At 44.2% G+C, this 14,346-nt stretch overlaps 1 protein-coding gene across 4 annotated transcripts in view; it reads left to right on the top strand.

Moving 5' to 3' along the window:
* The window catches only part of atg5 (ATG5 autophagy related 5 homolog (S. cerevisiae)), a 97,457-nt gene that overhangs the window by 40,482 nt on the left and 42,629 nt on the right, over positions 1-14,346 (top strand). For all 4 annotated transcript variants that reach the window (XM_061915385.1, XM_061915383.1, XM_061915384.1 and 1 more), the window contains one exon: positions 1,352-1,469. In XM_061915385.1, coding sequence (XP_061771369.1) covers positions 1,352-1,469 — 118 coding nt within the window. The remainder of the gene's footprint in view (positions 1-1,351; positions 1,470-14,346) is intronic.

Raw genomic sequence — 14,346 nt, 5'->3', positions numbered from 1 at the left:
AACTTCAGTCGTTCAACAGTCCGGGGTCTCCGCTGTCGTATTTTACGCTTCATAATGCGCCACACATTTTCGATGGGAGACAAGTCTGGACTGCAGGCGGGCCAGAAAAGTACCCGCACTCTTTTTTTACGAAGCCACACTGTTGTAACACGTGGTGAATGTGGCTTGGCATTGTCTTGCTGAAATAAGCAGGGGCGTCCATTAAAAAGACGGCGCTTAGATGGCAGCATATGTTGTTCCAAAACCTGTATGTACCTTTCAGCATTAATGGTGCCTTCACAGTTGTGTAAGTTACCCATGCCTTGGGCACTAATGCACCCCCCATACCTTTACAGATGCTGGCTTTTGAACTTTGTGTCGATAACAATCTGGATGTTTCGCTTCCCCTTTGGTCCGGATGACACGATGTCGAATATTTCCCCCAAAAATTTGAAATATGGACTCGTCAGACCACGGAACACTTTTCCACTTTGCATCAGTCCATCTTAGATGATCTCGGGCCCGGAAAGCGGCGTTTTTGGTTGTTGTTGATAAATGGCTTTCGCTTTGTATAGTAGAGCTTTAACTTGCACTTACAGATGTAGCGACCAACTGTATTTAATGACAGTGGTTTTCTGAAGTGTTCCTGAGCCCATGTGGTGATATCCTTTAGAGATTGGTGTCGGTTTTTGATCGAATGTCACGGTCATTCAATGTTAGTTTCCGGGCATGCCTCTTACGTGGAGTGATTTCTCCAGATTCTCTGAACCTTTTGATGATATTATGGACCGTAGATGTTGAAATCCCTAAATTTCTTGCAATTGCACTTTGAGAAACGTTGTTCTTAAACTGTTTGACTCTTTGCTGACGCAGTTGTGGACAAAGGGGTGTACCTCGCCCCATCCTTTCTTGTGAAAGACTGAGCATTTTGTGGGAAGCTGTTTTTATACCCAATCATGGCACCCACCTGTTCCCAATTAGCCTGCACACCTGTGGGATGTTCCAAATAAATGTTTGATGAGCATTCATCAACTTTATCAGTATTTATTGCCACCTTTCCCAACTTCTTTGTCACGTGTTGTTGGCATCAAATTCTAAAGTTAATGATTATTTGCACACTCAAAAAAGTTTATCAGTTTGAACATCAAATATGTTTTCTTTGTAGTATATTCAACTGAATATGGGTTAAAAATGATTTGCAAATCATTGTATTCTGTTTATATTTACATCTAACACAATTTCCCAACTCATATGGAAACGGGGCTTGTAGAAAAATAGTATGAATCTATTGCTGTGACACACAAATACTAATATCTGGATTATTATTATTAATGCTGTACATTGCATTTACTGAGCCTTTAATTTGTTGCAGACGACAGGCGACCGGCCTTTCATCCAGAAACTGTTCCGTCCCATGTCCCCTGAAGGCAACGCTCACACGCTCGGTGACCTGCTGAAAGAGATGTACGCCGCTGCGATACCGAGTCATGGTATGGAACACACGTGCACTTCTTTGAGCAATGATAGACACAATGTAACTGAGAGTGTAATACCAGGCAGACCTCTGCTTCTTCCACTCGACCACACGGGGCGCTATAGAGGCCCTCTCTCGCCGACGACTCGTTCTGGCTAAAGGGCCACATAAACCCGTATTGAATGTGAGCAACAATCGTGACATAATCCATGTTTCCTTTGTTTTCATGCAAAGAATGACAAGAACTTAAAGGGAAACTTCACTTTTTGGGGGAACGTTAACTTTGGAACCATTAATTCGCAGTCCAAGCATCTGTGTCAAGCTCACAAATGTTTTCTTTTGTTTTTAAGCATTCTTAATTGTAAATAAAAGCTAGCAAAAGTCAGCTAACAATGGAAGTAAGAAGAGTCGTTCTATTCTGCTTATACAGCACTCTAAAAACATCCATAACTGTTCTATATACACACTGTAAGTACAAAACCCAAAAGCAGTGAAGTTGTCCCGTTGTGTAAATAGTAAATAAAACCAGAATACAATGATTTGCAATTCCTTTTTAACCTGTATTCAATTGAATAGACTGTAAAGACAAGATACTTAGATTAGATTAGATAGATAGTACTTTATTTATTCCGTCAAGAGAATTCCTTCAGGAAAATTAACATTTTCAGTACAATCCCATTCAAGTTTAGACAAACATTACAGGGAGACAGAACAGGATCGCTGACGGGTCTGCCGGCTTCCAGCGCCCCTTACAAAAAAAGATGAGATACAGGTAAACAAGGGGATGGGGGGGAATGGGAGAAAAAAATAGAAGATTAAAATAAAATAAAATAAAAATCGGTCTTAGCCTGGGCCCTGGAGAGGGGGTGCAGACTGAGGCCAAGGGAAAAAAACAACAACTCATAGCCATGGTACACAGCCCTCTTCCATGTGTGTAAGAGGGAAACATCAAACATCAAAGAACACAGAGGACATTAAAGACATTAAAGCAGCAGATACAAGCAGACACTTCTACATACAGCTATGAATAAAAACTAAAAGAAACATATCCACTGTGGTGGCCTCTGCGGTGTTCCACGCCATCGTCCGCTGGGGTGGAGGGAGCATGGCCAGAGACAGGAGCAGACCCAACAAAGCAACCGAGACAGCAGACTCCACTCTCGGCCAGTGTCCAGTCCGCATGGATGAGCGAGGATACGTCCAAGGTGACTGAGGTGTCCGACACCTGCTCACCCAGCCAAGACACCACGAAGCCTCTCCGTCCCAGCGCTCAGTGCTAGCTCCGCAGACCTGTCCCCTCATCCGCATCTCCGCCAGTCCCTCCAAACCGACTCCGGTGTGGCAGACACCCAGCAGCTGGTCTCCATGGCCCAAATGCTCCCAGGAGGCAGATCCAGAAGTCCACAAAAAAGCACCACAGAGGTCACGAAAGTGGCACCCCTTGTCACACAGTCCCAAAGGGTCCCGGACCAAAAGGCAAAAAAAATATAATAAGACATGAAAACAAGAGGGAAACACAAAAGGATGACACAAGAGCACAGAGCTCCTGCCAACAGCAGCCACTACAGCAGCGCCATCTTGGAAAAAAAAACAAAAAAACTTACCAGTTCGAACGTTAAGTTCGAACTGGTAAGTATTGTTATGTTTTCAAATATTAGCTCATTTAGAATTTGATGCTTGCAACATGTTTGAAAAAAGCTGGCACAAGTGGAAAAAAGATTGAGAAAGTTGAAGAATGCTCACCAAACGCTTATTTGGAACATCCCACAAGTGAACGGGCTAATTGGGAAGAGGTTGGTGCCATGATTGGGTATAAAAGCAGCTTCCATGAAATGCTCAGTCGTTCACAAACAAAGACGGGGTGAGGGTCACCACTTTGTCAACAAACGCGCGAGCAAATTGTTTAAGAACAACATTTCTCAACGAGCTATTGCAAGGAATTTAGGATTTTCCCCTTCGACGGCCCGTAATATCATCAAAAGGTTCAGAGAATCTGGAGAAATCACTGCCAGTATTCACTGCACATTATATGCCCGTGACTTTCGATCCCTCAGGCACCAAAAAGCGACATTGGTGTGTAAAGGATATCACCACATGGGTTAAGGAACACTTCAGAAAACCACTGTCAGTAACTACAGTTGGTCGCTACATCTGTAACTGCAAGTTAAAACTCTACTATGCAACGCGAAAGCCATTTATCAACAACACCCAGAAACGCCGCCGCTTCGGTGGGCCCGAGCTCATCTAAGATGGACTGATGCAAAGTGGAAAAGTGTTCTCTGGTCTGACGAGTCCACATTTCAAATTGTTTTTGCAAACTGTGGACGTCGAAACATTCGGAATGTCCTTGGTGCAAAGTTCAAAAGCCAGCATCTGTGATGGTATATCGATGTAATCATAGTAGTATCGACTAGATACACTCCTGTACTTGGTATCATTACAGTGGATGTCAGGTGTTTGTTTACATTGTGACGCCGGTGAGCTACGGTGTGTAGTGAATAATGTTAGCCAGTTCTCGTCCTGCAGGGATGATACTTGTAAGAAACATACTTTATTTGTTGCCATGGAGACGAGGCTTAGTGATTTAGACGTAGTTACAACCCTGCACACTGCGCTTCAGTGTTATAGATTCATCTTTATCGTTAGTTTTTCAACCAAAATGCGTTTATCCTCGCTTTTCTGTCTCCACACTGTGTCTGCTTGTAAGTACTCTGTGATTTTGCGCTGCTGAACATGCTTCTCTGCTTGTAAAACCAACAATAACACAACATGATGACGACGCGGGGACTGAGGGGGAGTGGTGTGGGGGACCGGTACTTTTTTTGAGGCGGTATAGTACCGAATATGATTCATTAGTATCGCGGTACTATACCAGTACCAGTCATACAACCCTAATTCAGAATCAGAAATACTTTATTAATCCCCGAGGGAAAATTACAATTTTCAGCACAATCCCAGTCAAGATCAGACAAACATTACAGGGAGAAAGAACAGGATCAAACATTACAGGGAGACAGAACAGGATCAAACATTACAGGGAGACAGAACAGGATCAAACATTACAGGAGAAAGAACAGGATCAAACATTACAGGGAGACAGAACAGGATCAAACATTACAGGGAGACAGAATAGGATCGTTGACGGGTATGCCAACTTCCTTGGCCCCTCACAAAAAAGGTGAGATACATGTGATCAATGGGGTGGGGGCTGGGGGGGGTGGCTAGGGTTGTTAAGAAAAAAATTCGGTCTAAGCCTTGGCCCATGGAAAGGGGCCTAAACTGAGGCCAAGGGAAAAAACAACTCATAGCCATATCACACATCCCTCTTAATTCATACATTATATTACTTTAATTTGTTTTCACGTTAAAAAAAACTGATTTTTAAGGTGTGGCGGCTTTTATTTTTGCTGTGATCAATTACCAGTACCTGTATACCGTACAAAATTAATTCATACATTATATTACTTTAATTTGTTTTCACATGAAAAAAACCAGATTTTTAAGGTGTGGCGGCTCTTATTTTGCTGTGGTGGGTCGCTGTGATCAATTACTATACCAGTACTAGTATACCGTACAACATTAATTCATACATTATATTACTTTAATTTGTTTTCACATCTGCGATGAGGTGGCGACTTGTCCAGGGTGTACGGCGCCTTCCGCCCGATTGTAGCTGAGATAGGCACCATTGCCCCCCGTGACCCCAAAGGGAATAAGCGTTAGAAAACGGATGGATGTTTTCACATGAAAAAAAACACACATTTTTAAGGTGTGGCGGCTTTTATTTTGCTGTGGTGGGTCGCTATGATTAATTACTATACCAGTACCAGTATACCGTACAACGTTAATTCATACATTATATTACTTTAATTCGTTGTCACGTATAAAAAAAAAAAACTTTTAAGGTGTGGCGGCTTTTGTTGAAATCCCTAAATTTCTTGCAACTGCGCTTTGAGAAACGTTCTTAAACTGTTTGACTATTTGCTCACGCAGTTGTGGACAAAGGGGTGTACCTCGCCCCATCCTTTCTTGTGAATTTAGGAAGCTGTTTTTATACCCAATCATGGCACCCACCTGTTCCCAATTAGCCTGCAAACCTGTGGGATGTTCCAAATAAGTGTTTGATGAGCATTCCTCAACTTTATCAGTATTTATTGCCACTTTCCCAACTTCTTTGTCACGTGTTGCTGGCATCAAATTATAAAGTTACTGATTATTTGCACTGATTATTTGTTACTGATTATATTATCCTTGCACTCCTCTCCGAGCTGCCACCTTACCGTGGTAGAGGAGTTTGCGTGTCCCAATGATCCTAGGAGCTATGTTGTCTGGGGGCTTTATGCCCCCTGGTAGGGTCTCCCAAGGCAAACTGGTCCTAGGTGAGGGACCAGACAAAGAGCAGCTCGAAAACCTCTATGAAAAGTAAAAACAAAGGACCCAGATTTCCCTCGCCCGGACGCGGGTCACCGGGGCCCCCCTCTGGAGCCAGGCCCGGAGGTGGGGCACGATGGCGAGCGCCTGGTGGCCGGGCCTGTACCCATGGGTCCCGGCCGGGCACAGCCCGAAGAGGCAACGTGGGTCCCCCCTCCAATGGGCTCACCACCCATAGCAGGGGCCATAGAGGTCGGGTGCAATGTGAGCTGGGCGGCAGCCGAAGGCAGGGCACTTGGCGGTCCGATCCTCGGCTACATAAGCTCGCTCTTGGGACGTGGAACGTCACCTCACTGGGGGGAAGGAGCCTGAGCTAGTGCGCGAAGTAGAGAAATTCCGGCTGGATGTAGTCGGACTCACTTCGACGCACAGCAAGGGCTCTGGAACCACTTCTCTTGAAAGGGGCTGGACTCTCTTTCACTCTGGCGTGGCCGGCAGTGAGAGGCGACGGGCTGGGGTGGCAATTCTGGTTGCCCCCCGGCTTAAAGCCTGCACGTTGGAGTTCAACCCAGTGGATGAAAGGGTAGCCTCCCTCCGCCTTCGGGTGGGGGGACGGGTCCTGACTGTTGTTTGTGCTTACGCACCAAACAACAGTTCAGAGTACCCACCCTTTTTGGGTACATTCAAGGGAGTACTGGAGAGTGCTCCCCCGGGTGATTCCCTTGTCCTACTGGGGGACTTCAACGCTCATGTTGGTAACGACAGTGAAACCTGGAGAGGCGTGATTGGGAAGAATGGTCGCCCGGATCTGAACCCGAGTGGTGTTTTGTTATTGGACTTCTGTGCTCGTCACAGTTTGTTAATTACAAACACCATGTTTTAACCTAAGGGTGTCCATATGTGCACTTGGCAACAGGACACCCTAGGCCGCAGTTCCATGATCGACTTTGTAGTTGTGTCATCGGATTTGCGGCCTCATGTTTTGGACACTCGGGTAAAGAGAGGGGCGGAGCTTTCTACCGATCACCACCTGGTGGTGAGTTGGCTGCGATGGTGGGGGAGGATGCCGGACAGACCTGGCAGGCCCAAACGCATTGTGAGGGTTTGCTGGGAACGTCTGGCAGAGTCTCCTGTCAGAGAAAGTTTCAATTCCCACCTCCGGAGGAACTTTGAACATGTCACGAGGGAGGTGCTGGACATTGAGTCCGAGTGGACCATGTTCCGCACCTCTATTGTCGAGGCGGCTGATCGGAGCTGTGGCCGCAAGGTAGTTGGTGCCTGTCGTGGCGGTAATCCTAGAACCCGCTGGTGGACACCAGCGGTGAGGGATGCCGTCAAGCTGAAGAAGGAGTCCTACCGGGTTCTTTTGGCTCATAGGACTCCAGAGGCAGTGGACAGGTACCGACAGGCCAAGCGGTGTGCAGCTTCAGCGGTCACAGAGGCAAAAACTCGGACATGGGAAGAGTTTGGGGAAGCCATGGAAAATGACTTCCGGATGGCTTCGAAGCGATTCTGGCCCACCATCCGCCGCCTCAGGAAGGGGAAGCAGTGCACTGTCAACACCGTGTATGGTGCGGATGGTGTTCTGCTGACCTCAACTGCGGATATTGTGGATAGGTGGAAGGAATACTTTGAAGACCTCCTCAATCCTACCAACACGTCTTCCTATGAGGAAGCAGTGCCTGGGGAATCTGTGGTGGACTCTCTTATTTCTGGGGCTGAGGTTGCTGAGGTAGTTAAAAAGCTCCTCGGTGGAAAGGCCCCAGGGGTGGATGAGATCCGCCCGGAGTTCCTTAAGGCTCTGGATGCTGTGGGGCTGTCTTGGTTGACAAGACTGCAGCATCGCGTGGACATCGGGGGCGGTACCTCTGGATTGGCAGACCGGGGTGGTGGTCCCTCTCTTTAAGAAGGGGGACTGGAGGGTGTGTTCCAACTATCGTGGGATCACACTCCTCAGCCTTCCCGGTAAGGTTTATTCAGGTGTACTGGAGAGGAGGCTACGCCGGATAGTTGAACCTCGGATTCAGGAGGAACAGTGTGGTTTTCGTCCTGGTCGTGGAACTGTGGACCAGCTCTATACTCTCGGCAGGGTTCTTGAGGGTGCATGGGAGTTTGCCCAACCAGTCTACATGTGCTTTGTGGACTTGGAGAAGGCATTCCACCGTGTCCCTCGGGAAGTCCTGTGGGGAGTGCTCAGAGAGTATGGGGTATCGGACTGTCTTATTATGGCAGTCCGATCCCTGTACGATCAGTGTCAGAGCTTGGTCCGCATTGCTGGCAGTAAGTCGGACACGTTTCCAGTGAGGGTTGGACTCCGCCAAGATTGCCCTTTGTCACCGATTCTGTTCATAACTTTTATGGACAGAATTTCTTGGCGCAGTCAAGGCATTGAGGGGTTCCGGTTTGGTGGCCGCAGGATTAGGTCTCTGCTTTTTGCAGACGATGTGGTCCTGTTGGCTTCATCTGGCCGGGATCTTCAGCTCTCACTGGATCGGTTCGCAGCCGAGTGTGAAGCGGCCGGAATGAGAATCAGCACCTCCAAATCCGAGTCCATGGTTCTCTCCCGGAAAAGGGTGGAGTGCCATCTCCAGGTTGGGGAGGAGACCCTGCCCCAAGTGGAGGAGTTCAAGTACCTAGGAGGTTCGGGCATCTGGTCAGGATGCCACCCGAACGCCTCCCGAGGGAGGTGTTTAGGGCACGTCCAACCGGTAGGAGGCCTCGGGGAAGACCCAGGACACGTTGGGAAGACTATGTTTCCCGGCTGGCCTGGGAACGCCTCGGGATCCCCCAGGAAGAGCTAGACGAAGTGGCTGGGGAGAGGGAAGTCTGGGCTTCCCTGCTTAGGCTGCTGCCCCCGCGACCCGACCTCGGATAAGCTGAAGAAGATGGATGGATGGATGGATGGATGGATGATTATTTGCACAAAAAAAAAACGTTTATCAGTTTGAACATCAAATATGTTGTCTTTGTAGCATATTAAATTGAATATGGGTTGAAAATGATTTGCTAATAATTGTATTCCGTTTATATTTACATGTAACACAATTTCCCAACTCATATGGAAACGGGGTTTGTCCTTTAATTTGTTTTGGCGTAAAAAAATACACATTTTTAAGGTGTGGCGGCTTTTATTTTGCTGCGGTGGGTCGCTCTGATCAATTAAAGGCCTACTGAAACCCACTACTACCGACCACGCAGTCTGATAGTTTATATATCAATGATGAAATATTAACATTGCAACACATGCCAATATGGCCTTTTTAGTTTACTAAATTGCAATTTTAAAGTTCCCGCGAGGTTCTTGTTGAAAACGTTGCGGAGAGATGACACGTGCGTGCGACGTCATGGACTGTCAGGAAATATTAGCGCTGCACCACTAGCGGCTAAAAGTTGTCTGCTTTAATCGCATAATTATACAGTAATTTGGACATCTGTGTTGCTGAATCTTTTGCAATCTGTTCATTTAATAATGGAGACTATAAAGAACAATGCTGTTGGTGGAAAGCGGTGGATTGCAGCTGTCTTTACCACCGAGACACAGCCGGTGTTTCTTTGTTTTTTGTGAAGCTGAACGGTCAAGCGAACATGTTTTCTCTACGTCAACCAGCATGTTTTTGGATGGGAAAATTGTGATATATATCTTACCAGTGAGGGTTGGACTCCGCCAAGGCTGTCCTTTGTCACCGATTCTGTTCATAACTTTTATGGACAGAATTTCTAGGCGCAGTCAAGGCGTTGAGGGGTTCTGGTTTGGTGGCCGCGGGATTAGGTCTCTGCTTTTGGCAGATGATGTGGTCCTGATGGCTTCATCTGGCTGGGATTTTCAGCTGTCACTGGATCGGTTCGCAGCCGAGTGTGATGCGACCGGAAAGAGAATCAGCACCTCCAAGTCCGAGTCCATGGTTCTCGCCCGGAAAAGGGTCGAGTGCCATCTCCGAGTTGGGGAGGAGACCTGCCTCAACTGGAGGAGTTCAAGTACCTAGGAGTCTTGTTCACGAGTAGGGGAAGAGTGGATTGTGAGATCGACAGGCGGATCGGTGTGACGTCTTCAGTAATGCGGACGTTGTATCGATCCGTTGTGGTGAAGAAGGAGCTGAGCCGGAAGGCAAAGCTCTCAATTTACCGGTCGATCTACGTTCCCATCCTCACCTTTGGTCATGAGCTTTGGGTCATGACCGAAAGGATAAGATCACGGGTACAAGCGGCCGAAATGAGTTTCCTCCGCCGGCTGGCGGGGCTCTCCCTTAGAGATAGGGTGAGAAGCTCTGCCATCCGGGAGGAACTCAAAGTAAAGCCGCTGCTCCTCCACATCGAGAGGAGCCAGATGAGGTGGCTCAGGCATCTGGTCAGGATGCCACCCGAACGCCTCCCTAGGGAGGTGTTTAGGGCACGTCCAACCGGTAGGAGGCCACGGGGAAGACCCAGGACAAGTTGGGAAGACTATGTCTCCCGGCTGGCCTGGGAACGCCTCGGGATCCCCCGGGAAGAGCTAGACGAAGTGGCTGGGGAGAGGGAAGTCTGGGCTTCCCTGCTTAGGCTCCTGCCCTCGCGACCCGACCTCGGATAAGCGAAAGATGATGGATGGATGGATGGATGGATGGATGGATGGATGGATCTTACCGGAGACATCATTGGTTTATTCCTCGTCCTGCAGCAGCTGTCAAAAAAGGCAGCTGTGAGCTTGGCTCCTCGGCTTCTCTCTGAGACACTGCGTGTTCACCGCAGCCATCCGACCTCGACGTATGTCTTTACAATCTTTACAATCTCACTAAAAAACTACTAAAACAATAAGCAGATAAGGAATCTTCCAGAATTATCCTAGTAAATGTGTTGCTCTTACCGCTAGTGGCTCCCATTATAAACAATGTGAATATGTGTAGAGCCCTGCAACTCGTGACGTCATGCGCACATACTTCCGGTAAAGGCAGGGCTTTTTTTATTAGCGACCAAAAGTTGCAAACTTTATCTTCGATGTTCTCTACTAAATCCTTTCAGCAAAAATATGGCAATATCGCGAAATGATCAGGTATGACACACAGAAGGGACCTGCTATTCCCGTTTAAATAAGAAAATCTTATTTCAGTAGACCTTTAAGGAGAAACCCGGAGCGGCGCGGAGCCTTTAGGAGTCCTGTCCGTTTGAGTGGAGTGCATGAATACACCCAGTGTTTGCTGTCCGTGTGGAGGAGGAGAGAGTGTGGCCTAATCAGAGATGCGAGGCAGCAGTCAAAACACACGCAGGAAGTAGATAAGTACACAATGGAGCGTCAGGACAGACGACCCGCAGGAGACTCACCTGCTCGCCGGAGACACCCCCGCTGTCTGTCTACCTACCTGTCCTTCTCATTCCCTCAACGTGCACGCGTGCGATAATAGTTGACGCCGTCTTCAGAGCGCCAAACTGCGCAATCCAGATGTTCCCCTATTAGATGTTAGGGATGCCGTCTTGTTTTTGTGCGTATATTTCTCTCTCTGATCCAAGAGCCGGTCTTCCTCTTTGAAGGTCTCCGCGGTTCTTCTCAGGTGTAATCTTCGGCCGTCTTTCATGTCTTTCACAAGCCGGCGTCTCGGGCCGGCCTGCTTGGCTGATCAAGGTGAAAGTGGTCTTTTGTGTCTTGGACTGTTTGCTCTCGGCCGCTTCCTCGTCTGGCAGATGAGTGCGCTGATAGTGCGGGATTATGGCGGCGTGTTTGGAGTGGAGGGAGGGGGTCGTGTGCTGGGTTTGGCTGCTGAAGTTCCGACCCCAACGTCAGAAAACGTGTCAAAATTTTTTTATTTTCGATTGAATCGCAATTCTTATTTTTACGATTCTTAATTGAAAAAAAAATGGAAAATCTCTTCTTTTTTCTTATGTTTTAGACCAGGAGTCACCAACCTTTTTGAAAGCAAGAGCTACTTCTTGGGTACTGATTAATGCGAAGGGCTACCAGTTTGATACACACTTAAATAAATTGCCAGAAATAGCCAATTTGCTCAATTTACCTTTAATAAACAAATATATATATATATATATATATATATATATATATATATATATATATATATATAAAATGGGTGTTTCTGTCTGTCATTCCGTTGTACATTTTTTTTCCTTTTACAGAAGGTTTTTTTAATAGAATAAATGATGAAAAAAACAGTTAATTGAACGGTTTAAAAGAGGAGAAAACACTAAAAAAATGAAAATTACATTTTGAAAAATAGTTCATCTTCAATTTCGACGTTTTAGAATTCAAAATTCAACCGAAAAAAAATGAAGAGAAAAGCTAGCTAATTCGAATCTTTTTGAAAAAAATAAAAAAAAGAATTTATGGAACATCATTAGTAATTTTTCTTGATTAAGATTAATTTTAGAATTTTGATGACTTGTTTTAAATAGGTTAAAATCCAATCTGCACTTTTTTAGAATATATAACAAATTGGACCAAGCTATATTTCTAACAAAGACAAATCATTATTTCTTGTAGATTTTCCAGAACAAAATTTATTAAATAAATTCAAAAGACTTTGAAATAAGATTTAAATTTGATTCTACAGATTTTCTAGACTTGCCAGAATATTTTTTTTGAATTTTAAATCATAATAAGTTTGAAGAAATATTTCACAAATATTCTTTGTCGAAAAAACAGAAGCTAAAATGAAGAATTAAATTAAAATGTATTTATTATTCTTTACAAAAAAATAAAAAATACTTGAACATTGATTTAAATTGTCAGGAAAGAAGAGGCAGGAATTTAAAAGGTAAAAAAGGTATATGTGTTTAAAAATCCTAAAATCATTTTTAAGGTTGTATTTTTTTCTCTAAAATTGTATTTCTGAAAGTTATAAGAAGCAAAGTAAAAAAATAAATGAATTTATTTAAACAAGTGAAGACCAAGTCTTTAAAATATTTTCTTGGATTTTCAAATTCTATTTGAGTTTTGTCTCTCTTAGAATTAAAAATGTCTAGCAAACCGAGACCAGCTTGCTAGTAGTGAAATAAAAAATAGAGCCAGCTCACTGGTAAGTGCTGCTATTTGAGTTATTTTTAGAACAGGCCAGCGGACGACTCATCTGGTCCTTACGGTCTACCTTTAATAAACAAATCTATATATGTATATAAAAAATGGGTGTTTCTGTCTGTCATTCTGTCGTACATTTTTTTTCCTTTTACGGAAGGTTTTTTGTAGAGAATGAATGATGAAAAAAACAGTTAATTGAACGGTTTAAATAAGGAGAAAACACTAAAAAAAAGAAAATTAAATTTTGAAAAATAGTTAATCTTCAATTTCGACTCTTTAAAATTCAAAATGCAACCGAAAAAAAATGAAAAGAAAAGCTAGCTAATTAGAATCTTTTTGAAAAAAAAAATAATAATTTATGGAACATCATTAGTAATTTTTCTTGATTGAGATTAATTTTAGAATTTTGATGACATGTTTTAAATAGGTCAAAATCCACTTTTGAAATAAGATTTAAATTTGATTCTACAGATTTTCTAGATTTGCCAGAATATTTTTTTTAATTTTAAATCATAATAAGTTTGAAGAAATATTTCACAAATATTCTTTGTTGAAAAAACAGAAGCTAAAATGAAGAATTAAATTAAAATTTATTTATTATTCTTTACAAAAAAAAAAATACTTGAACATTGATTTAAATTGTCAGGAAAGAAGAGGAAGGAATTTGAAAGGTAAAAAAGGTATATGTGTTTGAAAATCCTAAAATCATTTTTAAGGTTGTATTTTTTTCACTAAAATTGTATTTCGGAAAGTTATAAGAAGCAGAGTAAAAAAATAAATGTATTTATTTAAACAAGTGAAGACCAAGTCTTTAAAATATTTTCTTGGATTTTCAAATTCTATTTGAGTTTTGTCTCTCTCAGAATGAAAAATGTCGAGCTAAGCGAGACCAGCTTGCTAGTAGTGAAATAAAAAAATAAAAAAGATAGAGGAAGCTCACTGGTAAGTGCTGCTATTTGAGTTATTTTTAGAACAGGCCAGCGGGCGACTCATCTGGTCCTTACGGGCTACCTGGCTCCCACGGTGACTCTTGTTTTAGACAAATCATATCGTTGATTTAAATGCGCACATCTGCCATACAGATTTGCTTTAGAAAAGAAAAGGGGGATATGCGTGAGAGCGGACAGTATACTCGAATATCACAATATAGTCAAATGATGCTACATATTAGCAGTAATGCTACTTTTTGTAACAACGCTTTTGCCACATAAAAACCACTGCCAGACGATGGACCCTGTGCTGTTTTTCCTTGGAATGAAGTCTTCCTTCATTTTTTACCAGATTGGCACCTTTTCTCTCCCTCGTATTACCACTCGCACCTCACCGTTAGCATCACAGCTAACGTTACCATGTCGCTACCTGTCTGCTCTGCAGGAGCTTGTGACGTTCCACACGCGACGTATGTAAGAAGGTGCGCTTGTTTTAAGTCTCCGTGAGAAGGCAAGACGAGAAAGAGTAGGAAACGTCTGCAGTGGAAGCCTGCAACTAAAAGCGATATATAGCGGGTTTGTCTATGTGCGATACA

Source organism: Nerophis ophidion, linkage group LG11 (assembly GCF_033978795.1).
Source record: "Nerophis ophidion isolate RoL-2023_Sa linkage group LG11, RoL_Noph_v1.0, whole genome shotgun sequence".
In the NCBI taxonomy this organism is placed as follows: domain Eukaryota; kingdom Metazoa; phylum Chordata; class Actinopteri; order Syngnathiformes; family Syngnathidae; genus Nerophis; species Nerophis ophidion.
The sequence above is the reverse complement of the archived record's forward strand: the minus strand, read 5'-3'. Positions and strand labels throughout refer to the sequence as shown.